General features: G+C 39.1%; 4 protein-coding genes across 6 annotated transcripts; 3 read left to right on the top strand and 1 right to left on the bottom strand.

Moving 5' to 3' along the window:
• Positions 1-162: 162 nt before the first annotated feature.
• Positions 163-3,181, bottom strand: LOC137710836 (uncharacterized). Of its 2 annotated transcripts, XM_088696128.1 has the most exons (3): positions 2,970-3,181; positions 1,202-1,492; positions 163-928 (listed from the first exon to the last, which is right to left on the bottom strand). In XM_088696128.1, the coding sequence occupies exon 3, from the start codon at positions 910-912 to the stop codon at positions 325-327; it is 588 nt and encodes a 195-aa protein (XP_088552254.1). In that variant the 5' UTR covers positions 913-928; positions 1,202-1,492; positions 2,970-3,181; the 3' UTR covers positions 163-324. The 2 variants fall into 2 exon arrangements, with proteins under 2 accessions (XP_088552254.1, XP_068306074.2); XM_068449973.2 differs by lacking the exon at positions 1,202-1,492 and having other exon boundaries at positions 2,970-3,179.
• Positions 3,182-5,680: 2,499 nt separating this feature from the next.
• Positions 5,681-11,501, top strand: LOC137709885 (Phosphofructokinase family protein). Its single transcript, XM_068448865.2, has 19 exons — positions 5,681-6,040; positions 6,682-6,854; positions 7,007-7,119; positions 7,299-7,373; positions 7,466-7,579; positions 7,794-7,861; positions 8,041-8,124; positions 8,464-8,517; positions 8,662-8,742; positions 8,845-8,938; positions 9,025-9,098; positions 9,317-9,427; positions 9,559-9,603; positions 9,690-9,746; positions 9,985-10,089; positions 10,174-10,290; positions 10,416-10,519; positions 10,621-10,786; positions 11,122-11,501. The coding sequence occupies exons 1-19, from the start codon at positions 5,951-5,953 to the stop codon at positions 11,248-11,250; spliced, it is 1,854 nt and encodes a 617-aa protein (XP_068304966.2). The 5' UTR covers positions 5,681-5,950; the 3' UTR covers positions 11,251-11,501.
• Positions 11,502-13,884: 2,383 nt separating this feature from the next.
• Positions 13,885-17,655, top strand: LOC137711346 (protein FAR1-RELATED SEQUENCE 5). Of its 2 annotated transcripts, XM_088696122.1 has the most exons (3): positions 13,907-14,222; positions 14,337-16,497; positions 17,193-17,655. In XM_088696122.1, the coding sequence occupies exons 2-3, from the start codon at positions 14,368-14,370 to the stop codon at positions 17,355-17,357; spliced, it is 2,295 nt and encodes a 764-aa protein (XP_088552248.1). In that variant the 5' UTR covers positions 13,907-14,222; positions 14,337-14,367; the 3' UTR covers positions 17,358-17,655. The 2 variants fall into 2 exon arrangements, with proteins under 2 accessions (XP_068306674.2, XP_088552248.1); XM_068450573.2 differs by having other exon boundaries at positions 13,885-16,497.
• A 1,447-nt stretch (positions 17,656-19,102) lies between these two features.
• CDKB2;1 (cyclin-dependent kinase B2;1) lies at positions 19,103-21,292 on the top strand. Its single transcript, XM_068449499.2, has 8 exons — positions 19,103-19,513; positions 19,731-19,872; positions 19,973-20,034; positions 20,153-20,264; positions 20,348-20,441; positions 20,534-20,603; positions 20,706-20,844; positions 20,949-21,292. The coding sequence occupies exons 1-8, from the start codon at positions 19,275-19,277 to the stop codon at positions 21,039-21,041; spliced, it is 951 nt and encodes a 316-aa protein (XP_068305600.1). The 5' UTR covers positions 19,103-19,274; the 3' UTR covers positions 21,042-21,292.
• Positions 21,293-21,585: the final 293 nt, after the last annotated feature.

The following is a 21,585-nucleotide window of genomic DNA, read 5'->3' as shown; positions in this document are numbered from 1 at the left end:
ACTTGGACACGATTGCTTACTCGCATCATAATTATAATAAACAGAATTAGTTCAAATGACTGCTTATATACGCAAAGATTTTCAACTCGTATGACAACACGAGCAAATCAACACTTATTTTTCGATTAGACAAACAACATGATCAACAAGAACGTGGTCAGATTAGAGCCCAAGTCAAGTAAGAGACATGATATATCAGCAACTAAAGCCGCTTACAAAAAATCTCAATCACCGCCCATCATAGTGGTTAGATTTGGAGTTTCAGAAAATATCAATCTCAATTGTCCTGTATACTATTTCCAATTGACAAAGGCACCTCGCTCTCTAATTGTCTCCTTTTTCACTAGAACTTCTACCCTTTTGATCCGTATTTTCCAGAGTAGCATTTTTCTCCGAGCTCTCAGAATCCTTTTCTTTCTCCAATTCTTTGGCAACCTCCTTCTCAGCTGCCTCCTCAGCCTTCAAAATGGGCAGATAGTAATCTGAATGAGCCTGCATACACTTCTTCAATGTTGCGGTGACCTCAAAGCACTTTTCAACAACATCCTCCTTTGTCTTCTCAGACTCCCTAACGCACTCTTCCCAAGCTATGAAACTCTCCTTGCACCCTCCCCCTTTCATGAACAAGCAAAAGCCACACTCTCCCTCCTCCTCTTCCTCTTCTTCCTCCATAACATTCTCTGATTGCCCTTCATCTTCCGGACGCTTCTCTTCTTCTAGGGTTTTGTTATCCAATTGGGGGTCTAAGGAATGTTTTGGATTTTGGTCGTCTGGGGTTTTAGAATCTGAATCGGCCATGTGGGGATTTGATGAGTTTGGTGGTGAGCCAGCCTTATGAGAATCAGTGGGAATCATTGAGTTGGGCGAGGGCGGGTCAGGATTTTCTGTAGTGGAAGACAAAACACTCCCCATGGCTCCTCAAAACCTCCTGAATGTAACGTCAACGGGATGATCAAAATTTGATGTCAACTATATACCTTAGTTAATAGAGCTACAGTAATTGCATATTAGAAGGACAAAAAAATAAAATCATGTTGAGAATTGATTATATTGTATTTGATTAAAGAAAAATAGCAGTGATTAAGGTGATACATGCATTAAACTTACAAGCAATACTATGACAATAAATAAAAAATACAATCAACCCAGACAAGTACCATAAAAAGAATTTATTAGTCATTCAAAGAGTTTTCTCATTTACCTTCTGTCACATCCCGGTCCGAGCCCCCACTATATTCCGGGCTCGACTCCATCGTGACACGATATTGTCCGTTTTGGGTCCCGATCACACCCTCACGGTTTTGTTTATGGGAACTCACACGAGAACTTCCCAGTGGGTCACCCATCGCTCTCGCGCTAACTCGCTTAACTTCGGAGTTCCTATGGAATCCGAAGCCAGTGAGCTTCCAAAAGACCTCGTGCTAGGTAGAGATGGGAATATACATATAAGGCTTACAAGATCCACTCTCCTAGGCGGTGTGGGATGTCACACCTACCCTCAAACAAAGGAACCAAATTACAAACAGAATGCTATGTAAGGGAATTTAAAATGGTGATAAGAATGTCGTATCATGTAGGGTTTACATTAACAGAACATTAAAAACCTCATAGAGGACTTAGACTACTGAAACTACTTGAGACTGAAATATCTCTCTCTTCACAAAGCATTATTAGATAAAAGTTAAGAATAAAAAAATATCAACCATCCAAGCAAGTTTTTTTTCTTTTCCGCCTGAGAACTAACATTGCTTCTTCCTGAAGTACTACAAGAGACATCAAAAATTCATTTACATTTTCAATTTCATTCTTTAAACACAAATATATCTTGGTGTGAAAAAGCAGCCATAATCCACTTTTATTTTCCAAGTTTTTGATTTAGAGAAATATCAGTGCCCAGTTTTCTATTATTTTGTATGTTCCGTATGTAGAAAATCATTGTGGCTTTCTGCTCAAACCTTTTGGCCAAGCTTCCACTAAACAACAAAGACCAGCTACATATTGATTATGGCCAAGCAAATGACCAACCTTACATACTTTTATTTTCAAGTAACACTACATCAATACTCTTTCAGGCTTATTGTACAGATACGGCTCTCTTTTGTGAATCCACACAAATGCATGAGTGCAAAAAAGGGCTGTTTAATGAAGATTCAAATTGAGGAGTTGCATTTCAGCTGTTAGATGAGCTGTTTATACAGAGGCTATTATGCATCTACATGATCCATATAAAATTCTAGTCGCTAGTTCATATACAATATGGATCATGTAGATGCATAATAGCCTCTGTATAAACAGCTCATCTAACAGCTGAAATGTAACTCCTCTACATGATCCATATTGTATATGAACTAGCGACTAAAATTTGCAAGTCCTCAACATAATCTTCATCAGAATGCCACCTTGTAAGTATAAGATTTAAGGACACACAGTTCAAGAATGTATTGTATAATATGATACCACATTAAACATACCTCAGCAAGGCTATGTATTGTTTAATCCAAAAACACAATTAAAATGAATCAATGTAAAACACAACCTGTCCGACCTGAGCTTTATACAATTACTTTTTTTCTTGGCTTAGATTGCGAGAATCACAAATACCGTTAACTGTTATTTCAATCGGTTCATGCCTTCCTAAAATTACATTTTCCTTGGCTTCATAGAACTTTCTACTTCTTAGAATAAAAATTGAACTTTCAAGTATTTGATCTGTGGAGTTCCATAAAATTCTACAAAGTTCTACAAAGTTAAATTCTGCATAGCAATTATTAAGTATGTTGAATGACCGACTGCATAATGCAAGTACGCAATTAACATGAACGGATGAATGAGATTGAGAATAATAAGCCTTCAATCACAGAGATAAATTCAATGACAATTTCAATTTCAGACATATAACGAAAACAACAACATCAACAACACTACTAGGCGATCAAATAGAAGAAATAAAAAGCAGAAGAGGAACTTACAGCAGTAAGCTCTCTGATTCGGTGGTCTTTGGGCAGCCACGCTTCGCGACGACGGACTTTGGCGGCACGGAACGGCAGCTAAGGAAAAGGCGGTGATGGGTCTGATGAAAAATACACGGAAAGAGAGAGGGTTTAAAGGCGGAGTCGCTGAAGGCAGTTAAAGCCCAAAGCGTGAGCGACACTCCAACGCCCTTTTTTCTGAGGAAATCGATCTTCCAAAACTATTAGCATTTTCACATTTTGTTTGTTTGTTAGAACTGGGCCTAAAGGCTTAACAACTCATTCTGAGTAATGAGGCCCAAAAACTTAAACCGGGCATTAAGGCCCACTCTATCTACTAGCGATTTTTATTGTTTATGGTGATTAACTACTGTTTACACTAAACAAAATCATTTATATCCTAAAATGAAATGTCAAGAAAGGACAGCAACAACATAAACGAGTAAAAAAACCCAAAAGACAAAACAGAAAAAGGAAAATACATCAATGTTGTTGTTGCTGCAACTAGGGTTGTAAGTCAACTCGAAACAGTTTAAACTCGTACCGGGTTCAGCTCAATTAAGAAACAAACCCATATATTCGGCTTGAACAACTCAAAAATTTTACGAGACAACTAGAGATAAACTTGAGTTCGGCTCGGGCATTCATTATATTTGAAGGCCCAAGTCCAACTAATGTTATCGTTCTTAGGCGTGCGTGAGAGGGTGTTAGGTGGGAGATCCAGTGCGAGCGCGCACAGCATTGTTTTTCAGTTACATGCGGTTTGGTAAGACAGGGGGCGGACTTGAATTTACTGGAATAGCCTTGACAGGATATTCATATCGAAAGTGCGCATAAAGATGCTTCCATTTTCCATCCTCCGGTCAATGTCCGGTCTGACCAAGATCTGTCATTTATCAAATTAGCCTCTCACCTTTCTCATATCGTATGTTTGCGCCCACAACTCCTCATCTTAATCTTCAAAAATTTTCTTCTTTCAATTTCGATCATTATATAACTAGTGCTGCAACACAACACGTGTTGGGACTTGGGGGGTCATCATAATAATATTATTATATAAAATCGTGCAAATCATGATAAAATTATATAAAAATCGTAAGTTATTCATATCCTCTGTTTGCTTTATATTTTTGTTAGTACATCGATATTTTTTAACATTAATGGGAAGGAGCGTTCGGTAAAACCACATAATGAGTAGTTTAATTTTGTACCGAATTCATCATTTATGAGATTCGAACCTAAAACATCTCACTTTTAAGTTAAAATAATATCATCAGACCGTAATATTTTATATTTTTTTAATTATATTCTAGAGTTTCCAACCCTAAAAATCAACCGACTATACCAATTTTACCACTTGGATAACCCCAACGGCTCCTTGTTACTTTCTCTATAATAATAAAGTATTGTTGCGTTGTGTTTGTAATACAATTCCTCATAACAAAAACCGTTGTTTAGCCTTTTGTATTAGAAAAGTAGATGAGGATTATGTCACCAGTATGCTTTTGTATTAGGAAAACAGATAAGATTATATCACCAATAAAAACAAGATGCGATCGAGGGTGTAAACTTGAATGGCATGCGAGAAATTGACAACCTAATTATTTAGGGAGATTAGTATATATAAAAACACATGATAAAAGATCTACGTATAATGTGACCTATGTACATGATGATAGAAAAGTTAATTTAACTTTTTCTCTCGTTTTTATATCTCTATAAATTTTATATTTTTGAATTTATTGGTTTGGGCAAAACCTTGTGCAATAGGGGGGAAGGGTTGTTTTAGACAAAAATTTATGCATGTTTTTATATAATTGACACAAAACTCTTTAGTTCGCGTTTGGTATGTGGGATGGGATGGAACAGAGTGGGATGAGGCATTCCCGTCCCATGTTTAGTACGCCTAAAACGAGTGGAATGCACTGTTCCACGAGACAAGTTTTGGATGATTTTTCGTTCCGCCTCCCCCCTGGAACGACTTGTTCCACGTCCGTGGGACACAAATTTTTAACATTTTAAGACAAAAATGCCCCTTATCTTTTTCAAAATTTACATCATCAATACAACAAACCACAAACACTACTTTAGTGATACTCTATCTGACTCATGCAAGTTGCTTACGTGTTGGGAGAAGGGATTGCAACGACAAGTCAAAAAGTATAGGGTATGTGGACATTTTTATTTCTCACACACTCCTCTCAATTTTCGGCCACTAGACCAAATGAATTGAAGAAATTCAACAAACAAAAATTAACAAGACTGTGCGAGAGGTAAAAAGTGGAGGTGGGAAATAGCACAATGCAAAGTATAATTAGAGGTACATTTTAAAACCAAAACTTGACCCTCCAATAAGAAGTCAAAGATCATGAAGAAAGTTCGATTCCACCATAAAACGAATTGACAATATGTAGAGTAATTCACTTATTTATAAGTCTATGCAAGCCCCTCATCCTATCATTGTGGGATTTGTTCTTTGAATATTCAAACATAAGGCATCTTTGAGCATTGAAGAGTTGATCAAGTGATAAATTTAATTAAAAAAAATTATATCGATAAAAGACCAAACAAGAAAGAAATTTATTCTTGATTTGATAATAATTATTCCGTGAATCATGCCTTACTATTTTTTTTGGGGGAATAAGCTTAAAATATTCAGTTGTTACAAAATCAGAGAAAGGAATGGACGAGAATTATGATAGAAGAAAGTTGGGGCAAATCAGTCGATCAGAAAACACAGCTGATGGCAAGGCCGTAATAAAAGAAAAATAGCAGGGGAATTTGGAGTTAAAAACGGGGAGAGCAGATGTGAAGGTTTCGGGTTGGTAGTATCGCCAATGGCCGGGCCCTTTTGGCGCTCTATAAAAGCCGTCTTTTGAAGACCCGTCATCACCTTCACCGCAGCAGTTTTGCTTTACACCAAACACCACACCCACCAAATTCTCTCTCTCTCTCTCTCTCTCTCCAAATCGACCGGCGCCATGGATTCCGACTACGGCATTCCCAGAGAGCTCTCTGATCTTCAGAAACACCGATCCCAATACCAACCCGAGCTTCCTCCTTGCCTTCAGGTCCCTCCCCTCTCTCTCTCTCTCTCTCTCTCTCTCTCTCTCTCTCTCTCTCTCTCTATATATATATATATATATTTAAATACCTCGATTCTGTCGTTATTACTTTTAATTTTCTAGTTCTGGATCTAGTTACAGTTGGATCTATTTTGGCAGGATTGAATCGAGCTGAATTGATTTGTTTTGGTTATTATTGATTATATTGTGTTTTTGCAGATTTGGTATTTGTTACTTACATTGCCTGCTCAGTAACTGTTGCAGATTTGCTACTGTTTCTTTGAATTTTTGGTAGCATGGTTTTTTGATACAGTAGTAGCATGATTTAGTCTTAGAGTTTCTATCCATCATGCGATTACACATAAGAATCATGTCCATGGCGTTACCGTGCTACCTCACTCTAAATATCTGAATGTTTGACTTAAGTTTAATACTGTTTGACTTGATATACTATAAGAACGGACTTTTTAAGTGTATTTCCTATGCAACTCTGATTGATTAGAGTATTTCCGTTCATAATTGTTTAGATTTCCGCGGTTGATCGACTATGTTTTAATGGGGTGACTGGTGAATCCATCTCTTACTCCCCGACAGTTGAGATTTTTACTAATGGTCATGTTTGTTTGTTATACATTGTCATCTCGCAGGGAGCTACCGTGAGGGTTGAATTTGGTGATACAACCACATCTTTAGATCCCACCGATTCCAACACCATCAGTCGCTACTTTCCCCACACTTACGGTCAGCCTTTGGCTCACTTTCTCAGGGCAACTGCCAAAGTCCCTGGTGCTCAGGTTATTACTGAGCATCCCCCTGTTAGGTATGCACGTCTGTTGCAATTATAACCAGTTGTGTAATAATTATACTACTTCCCACCCCATTGGTGGTGGTGTTTGAGTTATTTCAACGATATAAATGGAATTAAATATTTTTAAGTATTGCTAAAGTATTCAATTTCTTCTATTTGAACAGGGTGGGAGTTGTCTTTTGTGGGAGACAATCACCTGGAGGACATAATGTCATATGGGGTCTTCACAACGCTCTAAAAGTTCACAACCCTAACAATACCTTACTTGGGTTTTTGGGTACACACTTCTTTCGTTTTGGTCATTGTATCTAGATTTTCTGTTGTTTGCATTGGGTTATTGTTTTGTGTATGTGTAAAGTGATTTGATTAGTTGTTGTTGATTTTTCTGGAATCTTGTATTTCTCACTCATTAAGGAAGTTGACATTTACTTATGACACACTTTTATCTGTTAACAGGGGGTTCTGAAGGTTTGTTTGCACAAAAAACTGTTGAGATAACAGATCAAATTCTTGCAACCTACAAAAACCAAGGTAGGTAGCGATAGGAAGATAATTTCCCGTGTGGAGGAATACTTTTTTTATTGTTAAAACTTGTGAGTTGTGATATGATTTCGCTTTACCAGGTGGTTATGATTTGCTGGGAAGGACAAAAGACCAAATTAGAACAGTTGAGCAAGTCAACGCTACACTTACCGCATGCAAGGATTTGAAATTGGATGGCCTTGTCATTATTGGAGGTAATTGATGCTTATGATTTTGGTAGTTTTTTTTCTACGAACAACAGGATATTCTACATTAAACTATGGGGAGGGGGATACGAACACGAGACCTCGAATGCAAGGGCGAATGCTTTTAACCAACTGAGCTACAAGCCACTTGCCTTATGATTTTGGTAGTTGGTTGATGTGCTTTTAATTGATTAAATTAATTCTTAAGTTGGTTTTCTTGAAGGTGTGACATCAAATACCGATGCCGCCCAGCTTGCAGAGACATTTGCGGAAGCAAAATGCTCAACAAAGGTACTTTTCACATGATATTTTGTATCGTTACTTAATTGTTTACTGAGGTTCTTTTTGTATGTTGCAATGTAGTTGTAGTTTATATTTTACTCTTGTATTGTAGCTGTCGACATCGCACCTTATGTAAGTTATAGATACGTGGTACCGCAATATTGATTGAATTTTTTTAATTTTTGCAGGTGGTTGGTGTTCCTGTCACTTTGAATGGAGATCTTAAGAACCAGTTCGTCGAAGCAAATGTTGGTTTTGATACAATATGTAAGGTACAAGTCAAATTATTTTGACCCTTATTATCTGCAAGAGAAAGGGACTCTTTTGGGGGATGGGGGAGCTTTATCAGCTTCCTGTTACTATCATCTTTATGTTTTTTTGGTGGGTCTTTTTAAGTTACTTTAAAAGTGAATGTTTGTTATTTATTATTAGACTCCATGTTTTTTCCTCAGTATTTGTGTAACACTGGTCGATTCCTTTCCAATTGAAAAAGAAAGACTGTTTGAATTTTTTTAGCTGGTCATAGAATAACCATGTAGTCTTGTTTGGGTTTTTGTACATTGTTGCACATAGTTATATGAATTGAATTTTATACTCTCTCCTTTACTCAGGTGAATTCCCAATTAATCAGCAATATGTGCACTGATGCTCTTTCTGCAGAGAAGGTAATGTATGTGAATTGATGTAATTTGCTTCTTCTGAGTGAACTTGTCATTCCCTAGTCTCTGTTATGTTCTTTTATTATATTATTTTAGTTCTGTGCACCACAACTTTCTTTATGCTGACCTCCTGTGGATCTCTTTTTCTAGTATTATTATTTCATTCGACTCATGGGCCGGAAGGCATCACATGTTGCATTGGAGTGCACCCTCCAGTCCCATCCGAATTTGGTCAGCATTCGTTGTCCACGGCTGATTTAATCTAAATGTCATTAAAATCCTGTACCTTTCCTGAGTTATTTTTTTCAATATTAAATTATATGTTTTTTGCAGGTTATTCTTGGTGAGGAGGTGGCGGCATCAAAGCTAACTCTTTTTGACATTGCAACACAAATTTGTGATGCAGTGGAAGCCCGTGCAGCACAAGGTTTGAAATAAGTTCAGTTGCTTTCTTGTCATTGTGGGGTTTTATGTCTCTATGCTCCTGTCCCAACTCATTTTCATCTTGTTCAGACAAGAATCATGGTGTCATCCTATTACCTGAAGGACTCATAGAAAGCATTCCTGAGGTGTATGCCCTCTTGAAGGTAACTCGTGCAAATTTTTTTCCTCTCTCCCACACGTGACAACTTTCCAATGACGTTTTTCTTTCTTTGTGTTTTATTCAAGAATCATTATACCATTAGGTGATGCATTTGATTTCCATTCACTGGAAAAGCAATTTTTTTTTCCCGTGGTTATTCCTTGTAATATTGGCCTTAGTTTATAACTTTATATGCTCATACTGGAGTCTTTTTCCTTGCAGGAAATTCATGGTTTGCACAGGCAAGGAGTATCTGCCGATAAAATTTGTACTCAACTTTCACCTTGGGCATCTGCGTTGTTTGAATTCTTGCCACCATTCATCAAGAAACAGGTCACAGCTCTGCTGCTTGTCCTGAGGTTTCCAGAAAAAAAGAAAAGAAAAGTTGTCTAGACACTTTTATGGCTGTCATTTAGTTGATCTCGGTCAATAATACGGTCCAATTTTTTATTTTTTTGTTGCAGCTACTACTTTTGCCTGAATCAGATGACTCTGCGCAACTATCCCAGGTAATTGGCTGCATATTTACCCATATTTTCTTAATGGAATTACTCATCTATAGATACTTGATCTCCTTTTTTTTTCTCATGTACAGATTGAGACAGAGAAACTTCTTGCACATCTTGTGGAGGGGGAAATGAATAAGCGTCAGGTATGATCTCTCTCTCTCTCTCTGAGAAAACCAACAGGACCTGTATTTCATTTACATTTGTTCCTGATAACAGTTTTTGTATGTGCATGTCCAGATCTCGGTGATGTGACTGATGTATATTTGTATTTTCTGCCTTTGTTCTCTATATAGGCAGAAAGTTTTTAGTAGATTGAGTTAAGAAAGTTCTATGTGTTTATTCACTAACTTTTATTGCTTATGTGTTTGGTTATTTGAGCAGAAAGAGGGCACATACAAGGGGAAGAAATTTAATGCTATATGCCACTTCTTCGGTTATCAGGCTCGGGGGTCTTTACCATCAAAGTTCGATTGTGACTATGCTTATGTATGTTACTGTCTAGGATGCTTCGTCTCCTCAGCCTTTATTCTATTATTATGCTTCTTTTTAATGTGATTAATGCCCTTGCAGGTTCTAGGGCACATTGGCTACCATATTCTCGCAGCTGGTTTGAATGGTTATATGGCAACTATAACTAACTTGAGGAATCCTGCGAATAAGTGGCGTTGTGGTGCTGCTCCACTTACCGTACGAATTTCTTTTTCTATAATGCGGTTTTTTTTTTTTTTTTAATTTTCATATTATGGTTCCTTGGGGTGTTTTATTGATTTGGGGCATTGACTCCTCTGACTGGATTTGATTGACATTGTTAGGCAATGATGACCGTTAAGCGTTGGGCTCAAAATCCTGGGACTGCTTCAATTGGAAAACCAGCTATTCATCCCGCTACTGTAGATTTGAAAGGCAAAGCATATGAGTAAGTCACAATCTGGGTCTTGTTTATATCAAACTCAAAATGTTAATCTGAGAATGAATAGTCATCTCTGATTCCACTGTGCCTTTTGACTTTGGTTGCAGGTTGTTGAGGCAAAATGCAACAAAATTCCTGCTTGATGATATCTACAGAAACCCAGGGCCTCTGCAGTTTGATGGTCCTGGTGCCGATTCTAAGGCTGTATCACTATGTGTTGAAGACCAGGATTACATGGGGCGTATCAAGAAACTGCAGGAGTATCTTGACAAGGTACTCAAAATGATACACACTCTTGTCTCTCGGTGCTGTTTTCTTTGTTTTAACAAGCCGGGAACACGGCCCGGTACACTGTCATAATACAATTGGTTGGAAACTTGAGTTCCTGACACACTGAAAAATCTCTTGTTTTACACATACACATTGGGAAACTATAGTGAATCTTGTGAGAATGCTAGTCTCATATAGTTGAAAATCTGCATGAGAGGATGGATAAGCAGGACCTTGTGTTACATTTTAAGCATGAATGCTGTTAAATTTGGTCGGGTTGGATTGTATTGCATTCATGACTTTAGTTCTCATGGTTTCCTTGTCTTGTCTTGCTTCAGATTCGAACCATTGTAAAGCCTGGGTGCTCGCAAGAGGTTCTGAAAGCAGCTTTGAGTGTGATGGCGTCTGTGACAGAAGTCCTCTCGGTTATGTCCTCATCTCCTATCAATGGCCAATCGACCCTTTGATTGTATACTTAGTGTTCAATAGACCTTTACTGGTGCTGATAACTATTGTACGCTGAATTCTAAATTTCTTCGGCATCGTCATGTCTAGTGTTTTTTGGCCAAGTATGCGGAAGTGTAGGTTCCCAACCGTGGAATTACTGGAATAATCAGGTTTTGTTTTTGCTTTCGACGCAACTTTGTTTTCTGTAAAATAAGTACTGAGGATTGTACTTTTGAAATTTTCGAACGGATGAAATGATGTTTGTGAGTCACTAAGGTTTCTTTTGGGTTCAGCTCTTTCTTAGTATTATTGCATTACATTGATGACAGTTAGCTCCACTCCCACTTGGAAAAGTATATTGTTTTGTGCTCCTGTCACGTTGACACCAGTTCCATGTTCTTTCTTTAGCCTTAAGAGAGACAGACTTCGCTTGGTATACTTGACAGTGTACAAGTTAAGTAGTTGATATTTCGAGACATGCCGGTGGACGTTCCTCCTCCGCCAGCTTAACCTTGTCTGCAACCGGGCCAACAAACCCGCAAATTTACACACAAAAAGCATAAGAAGAAACGCCCAATGTCTTCGTATTCTTCTTAAAAAGAATGTCTTGATTCACATGCCAACACATACTTTTCCCTACTACCATCAAATTCCACACTTTCTAGGTACACTTCACATCAACTTCAATATCCGTTTGTTGCTAGCACCAAATATCATTTAAGCAAAAATATGTCTAATGATGCTTGTTACTAGCGCTATGATGGAGTAGTTGTATGGCCCTTGTTTTGGATTCAACTCTTTTAAATGACGACTTGGGTGCTAAAGAAGAAAAGTTGCAATGCTCATGTTATCAAAACAAAAATAATGAACACTTTCAACATTATATCATACATATTCCTGTTCTCCTCAATTTTACTGTTCAAAGAAACAACGGTCACAACTTACTTGGACCATAAGGTCTAGGAAAAAGGGACTAATCTCGTATATCCCAAATATTTTTATTCTCTTAATCCAAACATTCTCATATCCAAAATAGGATAAAATTGTGTCAAAAGCAAAAGTGATACATCACGTGTCGTTATATAAGTGGAGAGTATCTCACCAGTTAGATAGTGACACTTGGTGTATTGTGTACCACATCTTGTGTTTCAGACACATTTAAAAATCTATTCCAAAATTGGAAGTGAAAGAAAGTTTGGTGGCAGGATGTGCCTTGAGGATTCTTGCCGGATCCTCTTTGTGAGGATCTCGGGGATTTTCAAATCACATCAGTTCATTGTATATCGTGCGGTCAGAAATTATTGTAAATTTTTTTTATTTAAAATTGAATATAAACAGTACATGACGAAAATTGATCGCATGATATATAATGAATGGATGTGATTGGAGGACTCCAGATATCCAACGAGGATCCTCTCTCCAAGATGTGGGATTTGGATCCTCTCCTGAGCCCAAGGAGAGGATCCTCTTGACCAAGACACATGGGCCGTTGGATTTTCATCCGACGACTATAATTATTATAACTTTAAAGGGACATCCTGTTTGTAACCGTTCGATAAAAATCTAACGATCCACGTATCTTGATCAGGAGGATCCTCTCCTTAGGCTCAGGAGAGGATCCAAATCCCAGGATGTGGGCATGTAATGTAATGTAAGGCAGCCAGGTAATCAAGTAGACCGCAGTCCTGCGTATCATTTAGGGGGCGTTTGTTTGCCCTCACTAACTCGGACTGGATTGGAATGGACTAGCTATTAGTCCAATACTGTGTTTGTTCCATGTTGGGACTAACATTAATGAGACTAAAGGGGACTAGCATGGACAAAACCCTTCACTAAGAGGTCTTAGTGAGACCCCCCAATAACCATGGGACTAGCTAAGACTATCCTCTATTTCTCATCCTTGTCATGCTCAACGACCACTCCCGACAGACTCCTCGTCATCGCCGATCACCTAGATCAATCATTAACTTCCCGACTCTCTTTCAGATCCATTTCACAACCAACTTTCATATAAAATATACCAAATTGAAGCTGAGAGTGACAAGATTACGATTTTACTTGAATCGAGGCCAAAATGTGGTCGGAAAATGGCCTGGAAGTCTCGGCCTGTTTGGGCTTCTTCAAATCCATGACAAATTCGAGCATGCAAAGCTAAGATCTCGATCCAGGGATGGTGATGAATTTTTTGGCGGTGCTAACTTCATCCAATTTAATGAGGGTTGGCCAAAAAACACATCGGGAAACCTACAACTCTTCGAGAAAATTGGAGCCGTGAGGTTCCGTTCGAACAACACATAGCTAGAGAGGGAGGGAGGACAGAGAAATAGAGACTGGAATCAATAAGGAGTTTGAAAGAGGTCTGAGAGGAAAAAAAGAGGAGGAGGGTGGGACGATGAGAGAAGAGGAAAAGAGTGGGACGGAAATGGTAGGAAAAGATGGAGAAAAAGATAAGATCATAATAAAATAGTAATAATTTATATATTAAATAAAATAATATTAGAATTTGTTATTATCCAGCTTCTTAGTCTAATACTGCACCAAACGCTTCACTAAGTTAGTCCAGTTTAGTCTAGTCTAAGCCAGTCCAGCTTAGTTCTTGAAGCTAATCCAGTCCGAGATAGCCCGGCGAAACAAACGGCCCCTTAAAGATAATTACCAACCACGGCACAAGAGAAAGAAACTTCCATCTTCCTCTCTAACACCCAAAACTGTCCTCTCCGAACTGAGAAAAACTCGTGTTAAAACCCTCCAACTCAAACCCCCCGAAATTCCCTCTCTCTCAAACTCATCAGACTGTCAGACACTCAACCGAAACTGCAAAGCTCTTTACTTTGTTTCATCTCACATTTCCATCAAAAATGCAAAACCCTAAATTAAGAAACTTGAATATCAGCTGCGGTGTTCTGGTCCTTTGAAGCTCGCCTGCAACTGCGACTTCCCACATCTTCCTCCTGTTGCTTAGTGAAGCTCTCTCTCTCTCTCTTTCTCTCCGGTCAGTTACTTCGCTTTCTCTCTCTTCCACTACCCCTGTAGGCTGTAGATGTAGACTGCCAGTGGGTTTTAATTTTCACATAGTTAGTTGAAGATGATATCCAAATTACTGCAGAAATTAGAGACTAGATAAATTGTATTCAGCGATGGACTCTGAGCCTCTCAACATTGACTCTGACAACCAAGTGGCGGAATTTGGCGAAGAAGATGACGCCGCCACCGCCCTCCACTTACAACACACTGATCATAGCTATGATATTTTCGATGATCACTTGGTTCAACCCTCCAATTCTCCTAGGTCTCGTGATGATTTCCCTAATGGGGATGGGGACCCCAGTCTTGAACCCTATGAGGGCATGGAATTCGACTCTGAACAGGCCTCCCGCATTTTCTATAATTCTTATGCCCGTCGAGTTGGTTTCAGCACCCGCGTCAGCGTCTACCAGCGCTCCCGTCGCGATGGCTCCATCATATGCCGCCAAATTGTCTGCTCCCGTGAAGGCTTTCGCCGCGACGGTGGTGAAAATAGGTCCAAGCGCCAGCGTACGGTTACTAGAGTTGGTTGTAAAGCACAGATGACCGTCAAGAAACAGACTTCAGGACGATGGGCTGTTTCAAAGCTGGTAAAGGAACATAACCATGAGCTTGTGCCTCCGGATAGGGTGCATTGTCTCCGTTCGCATAGGCATGTCTCTGGTCCTGCTCGAAGCCTGATTGATACCCTTCAAGCGGCTGGCATGGGTCCTAGTGGAGTGATGTCTGTGCTTATCAAGGAGTCAGGTGGAATTAATAACGTTGGTTTCACAAAAGTTGATTGCCAGAACTATATGAGTAGCAGCAGGCAGAGAACTCTTGGGAGTGGGGGTCAGGTCGTTTTTGACTATTTGAAGCGAATGCAGGTCGAGGATCCTGATTTCTTTTGTGCTGTCCAGGGTGATTTTGAGAACTCGACGGGAAACATTTTCTGGGCTGATGCAAATTCGAGAATGAATTATGACTACTTTGGAGACACTGTAACATTTGACACAACTTATAGGACAAACCGATACCGTGTCCCATTTGCCCCTTTTACCGGGTGGAATCATCACGGACAGCCTGTTTTATTTGGATGTGCATTACTCCTTAATGAGTCAGAGTCCTCATTTGTTTGGCTCTTCCAGACTTGGCTAGCTGCAATGTCTAGCCGCTATCCTGTCTCACTCACAACAGACCAGGATAGAATCATTCGAGCTGCTGTTGTGCATGTGTTCCCCAGAACTCGCCACCGGTTTTGTAAATGGAACGTATTCAGAGAAGCTCAGGAGAAATTGTCCGACATATACCACTCACACCCCACTTTTGAAGCTGAATTGCTGAAGTGCATCAATGTGACAGAGACAATTGAGGAATTTGAGTCATGTTGGGAGTCCTTAGTTCAAAGATATGATCTTGGGGATAATGAGTGGCTTCAGTCAATATACAATGCTCGGCAACAATGGGTGCCAGTTTTTCTCCAGGATACATTTTTTGGTGAGATGTCAGCAACCCAAGGAAGTGATAATATAAACTCATATTTTGATGGCTATATAAACGCATCGACTAGCATTCAGGTGCTGATAAAGCAGTATGAAAAAGCAATTGCCACTCGCCATGAAAGGGAAGTAAAGGCAGATTATGATACAATGAACAGCTCTCCAATTCTGAGGACGCCATCTCCAATGGAAAAACAAGCTGCCAAACTTTATACAAGGATAATATTCATGAAATTCCAAGAGGAATTAGTCGAGACGCTTGCTTATCCTGCAACCGTGGTTGATGATACAGGATCAGAAACCATGTATCGGGTGGCAAAATTTGGGGAAGACCACAAGATGCACTCTGTTAAGTTCAATGTTTTTGAGAAGAAAGCCCGTTGCAGCTGCCAATTGTTTGAGTTTTCAGGCATTATATGTAGGCACATATTAGCAGTCTTCCGAGTAACCAATGTTCTTACACTTCCATCACACTATATATTAAAACGTTGGACAAAAAATGCCAAAAGTGGAGTTGTATGGGATGAGAACACTCTTGGATTGCCGAATGATTCTCAAGATTCCACTGCTGCTCGGTATGATAATCTACGCAGGGAAGCAATCAAATATATAGAAGAAGGGGCTGAATCTGTGCATGTTTATAATGTGGCAATGGACGCTCTTCACGAAGCTGCAAATGAGGTTGCTGCAGCAAAGAAGCATGGTCTTGCAATTGTACAGAATACCCCAGTAAATTGCAGTCAGAAACTTCAGTCTTGTACCATGGTAAGTTATTTTCCTGGAAGTCGGAAGAGGGTTCTGTTTGCTGGGTCTCTGCATTGTAAAACTTTGTTGTTTGTTTTCAAAACATAATTATGTACTCAATGTTCTGTGTATCTCTTCAGTATAGATCCTTACTCTTTTTCTTTTGATGCAGGTCTTTTCTCGAAAAAAAATCTGAAATGATATCTGAGATATCATTTTAAATTTGCATTTTGTTTTTTTTTTTTGTAGAAGATAAATTGGGATATTTAAAATATACTAGGAAGTAGTTTTTTGTTTCTAAAGCAGAAGCGTAGACTACGTTTCATGCACATATTAATTTGATAGGAATTGAGTGAAACTTTGAGGGGAATTGGGTCATTGGTTTTTGGTAGATTTTTAGTTTAAAAAGCATACAGACCGAAAAAGGAAAAGGTTCTAAAGCACGGATGCCCTTTTTTTCTTTCTTTTTTAGATTTTGGGTATTTGTTTTTGTATAGACTTTTGGATGGTATACTCTGTCTTTTGATTAGTGATACTGAATGGTTTTGGAAATTGTTCCCACTTCCAAGTCCAAAATTCTTCACACAATTCTACATTACCTACCTCCTCTTGTTGTTTCTTGCATTTGATTTTGTTTGTTGCTTTCTTCTAGCCTTGCACTTAGTACATACGCATCTTTTTCAACTGATTATTGTCCCTTCTTTTGAATGTTGTAGGACCAGGACAAGAAAATTGAAAGGTTGGCAGCTGAGTTGGAAATTTCAAGTCAGCAATGTGAAGCATACAGAGAAAAGCTACTTGCCGTTTTGAAGGATATGGAAGAGCAGAAGTTAAAGATATCAGTAAATGTTCAGAATGTAAGGCTAAACTTAAAAATTTAGAAACCTTTACATTCATGTATACTAGAAAAACAGGTGGAAGAGGGAGTTGGCATTCTTCACCGTTGCACGCATCATGTTTAGTTGCTGGGTAGTGGTAGATTGGTATGTAGGGGGATGTGGGAACATGGTATTTTTGTTTGTTTGTTTTGTTTTCCTTCCCCATGATAGAGCTAGTAGTTGTAATGTTACATATGTAGAGTTTTAACTGTAGGTAGTGTTTATGTAGTGGATGGGGAAACGAATGCTGATGTTTTTCCTTTTGTATTGTATTGTGTATATAAAGGTTTTGGTAGAATAACTTTGGCGTTCTCTCCTCAATGACAATTTTTTTTTTTTTTTTGGTTTTCCACATACCGTAAAATAAATGGATGGACATGAAAAAAATATTTATCATTACCTCCACTTATATTATGATATATGTGAAGCACCGCTTGAATACATGATGCTCGAGAAAAATCTCTCCTCCGCTATCCCTTGAATGTAGCATGTAATAAGAGGGCATGCTGGTCCAGCTCAATGCCTTTTGTCAAAAGAGAAGGGGGTCCTCACAACTATTTGGCTATTTTCTCCTTGTTCGCTCTTGTTCATTTTTGGCTATTGGATTGAATAAACCAAATGAAAATTGATGGACATGTAAATAAGAACGTGCAGAAAGAGAAAATAGAAGTGCGAAAATCAGTCATGTTGTCAATTAAAGAGTTTAAAATTCATTGAGATTGATGGAGTTTTAGTGGACATCCATAGAATTAATGTGGTTTTGAGTGTATTCCTCCAAAATCTCAGGCTGAGAGACCAAAATTTATTAAGATTTAAATGCAATGAGAAATGCTTAGAAGACTCTCAAAGTGAGACTCTTTACGGACTTCCTGCTACCTTATAATTTAACGTTAATTTTCGTGCCAATATTATAAATATTGTGTTAAACACATGAGGTGCCAGAATCCGTGGAGAGTCCCACTGTCAAGAGTTGATGGCAGAGTCTGTGAAGAGTCTCACTTTTAAGGGAGTCTCCTTGGCATTTCTTAGTAACTTATGTATGTATGTATTTATAGTTTTAAGTACACAGGGCACACTGGGGAATGGGACTGCGACGAAAAAAAAAGAAGGCTTCAGTGTAATATGGGAACACAAGAATCCAGTTTATCTATGCCCTTGTTTCCTGAGAAGGTTGAGAGTCAATTGCAAGTAAATCTGGAGTTTGAAGAGTGCTAGGAAGTCATCTTCTCGGTTCTTGGCCTCCGAGTGTTCACTTCTCTCCCACTCATAGATTTACAAAATTTCCATCCAAACATTCTCATATTTATCACCTAAACTTAACGTGCGCCACTTGAGGTTGAGAGGGGTAGATGAGTCGTCGCCCTATAAATATTGGCAAATAAAACTTACTCAAGAAAAAATTGAGTTTTGGTGAGGCAAAAAGTTGCATCTACTTTCAATTAAGGAAAAATCAAGATTGTGGCAAACACAATAATTAATTTGTACATAATTTTTCATGTGACGATGAGGAATAATTAACTATTTATAGAAATTCAAAGGCGTAGTCGACTGAAATAAAAGTTATAGCGTAATTTGATTAAGAAGGTACAAGTTTAAAGAATAAATCGACGAAAAGCTGAACTAAATACGAGACCGAAATAAGATGTATTGTAATATTGGGCCGCCGAATTGGGCTTTGTGTGGAGAGAGAATGGTCCAAATATAGAATGGCAGGAAACAGGTGGAAGCCCCGGAAAGGCAAAAGGTGTGACTCGGACAATTTGAATTTCGAAATGAGTTGCCCGTTGAACCAAACATCTGAAATTTCCGTCAATACCCTTCCCTTTAACGGATATATAACTTAGACGCTCTGCCCTCCCCCCTTTGTCATTTGAACCATTTGAAATCAGCAACCAGCAAATCAAGAAACAAGAGAGAGAAATGGAGATGATCGGAGGAGCCGCGAATAAAGGAGCATCGGCGATGGAGGCGTTCGAGAAGCTGGAGAAGGTGGGAGAAGGGACTTACGGGAAGGTGTACAGAGCGAGAGAGAAGGCGACTGGGAAGATCGTGGCCCTCAAGAAAACTCGCCTCCACGAGGACGAGGAAGGCGTCCCTCCCACCACTCTCCGCGAAGTCTCCATTCTCCGCATGCTCTCCAGAGACCCCCACATCGTCAAGTTCGTTTCCTCTCGCTCTCTCTCTCTTTAATTCTACAAATTAGGGTTTGATGTCTTTCTTGTATTTACGGAAATGAAATCTTCAATTGATTGATTTGGGTTTTCTTCTTTTTTCTGTAAATCTATTGATTTGGGTTTTCTTCTTTTTTCTGTAAATCTATTGATTTGGTTGGTTAATTGTGAATTAACAAAACCCTGAACCCCAATTCCATAACAGGCTGATGGATGTGAAACAAGGGCAGAACAAGGAGGGAAAGACTGTACTCTACTTGGTGTTTGAGTACATGGACACTGATCTCAAGAAATTCATCCGCACCTTCCGTCAATCTGGAGACCACATTCCGTCCCCCACCGTTAAGGTCTGCTCCTTAATTTTCTTTTCCCCCAAATGTTTATTCCCAATCAACTTAATCACACATGAAATTATGGTAATTGAAATGGTGATTTATGATGATTCAGAGCCTGATGTTCCAACTCTGCAAAGGTGTTGCCTTTTGCCATGGTCACGGAATTTTGCACAGGTGACCCTTTGTCAATCAACTCCCAAACCACATGATGTTTCTTATCTTTTCTTTGTGGTTTGTTTCTCCGTTTGAGTTTTCTTTTAAGTTGGGTTGATTTGTTTTGCCATTTACGCAGGGATCTTAAGCCTCACAATCTTCTGATGGACCGCAAGTCTATGATGCTTAAAATTGCAGACCTTGGACTTGCTAGAGCTTTTACTGTGCCACTCAAGAAGTATACTCATGAGGTAGTTAATGTGTTCGCTTTTGGTTACAAGTTATCTTGTTGCTTTTGACAGTAGCTAATGAATTTGTGCAATTACGGCTGCAGATATTGACCCTCTGGTATAGGGCTCCAGAAGTTCTTCTGGGAGCTACACATTACTCAACTGCAGTGGATATTTGGTCTGTTGGCTGTATATTTGGTACTCATCTGTTCCTTATTTGATTTTACTGTTTGAATCTTTAAATTTATGCCATTGTTTTAACAGTCTATTAAATTGTTTTTGAATTGTAGCTGAACTTGTCACGAAGCAAGCACTCTTCCCTGGGGACTCTGAACTGCAGCAGCTCCTACATATATTCAGGTTCACTAATATTATTTCCACTTCCCCATTACCGAAATTGTGCCAATTACTTGTATAAATGTCAATTAGCCTAGTTCCTTTGCTTATGGATCTTTGATGCAGGTTGTTGGGCACTCCAAATGAGGTGGTGTGGCCAGGTGTAAGCAAGCTCAAGGACTGGCACGAGTACCCCCAGTGGAGTCCCCAAAGTTTGTCGAAGGCTGTTCCCAATTTGGACGAGATGGGGCTGGATTTGTTGTTGGTACGCCAGCTTTTGCTTTACTCGATTTTTGGTACTTTATAGAGTGTTCTGCTAATCTACATGGTGATGAATACTAGTTCTAAATATGTTGTTTATGCTTGCAGCAAATGTTGCAGTATGATCCTGCAAAACGCATTTCAGCAAAGACAGCCATGGAGCACCCTTACTTTGATGGTTTGAACAAGGATTCTCTCTGAAGAAGCACGATGAAGCATTTGTGGATCGGGATGGCTAGCAGAGAAGCGCTCTGTAATACTAAAGTTCATTTGCTTTCCTCAAGCGCATATTTGGAGTTGTGCTAAATCTTTAGGATGGCTAACTAGTAGACTAAAGGATTCTGTGTGGTGTGGTGTTTACAATTTGCAAGTAGCTTTCCTCAAGCATATTTCTATTCGGCTAGGACATTGATGTAACGTTTTGCTTTAATGAAAACTCACGTTTTGCTGTACGGTTTTACATTCGGGCCACTAAGCTTTGCCAAATGAAAACCCACGGCCTCCTGCCCTATGAACAAACATTGACAATAAATGTTTGTTTGGAAAGATGTAAAAAGCACATTTGTTAGGAAAATAGTGACTGCTGACCGCAAATTGTGTTGCTAAAATTGGGGAAACACCCTCCAGAAATATGTGCTGCCGATTGCACCAATCTTACCTATGCCCTCCCAAGTTCCCATGGCATGGCAATGACTTTCGGATGACATGCCCGATCACATGCCAAGACATGCCTACGTGTAAAAAG

Source organism: Pyrus communis, chromosome 6 (genome assembly GCF_041283825.1).
Source record: "Pyrus communis isolate YQ-2024b chromosome 6, ASM4128382v1, whole genome shotgun sequence".
Lineage (NCBI taxonomy): Eukaryota > Viridiplantae > Streptophyta > Magnoliopsida > Rosales > Rosaceae > Pyrus > Pyrus communis.
Note: the sequence above shows the minus strand (reverse complement) of the source record. Positions and strands in the feature narration are given on the sequence as shown.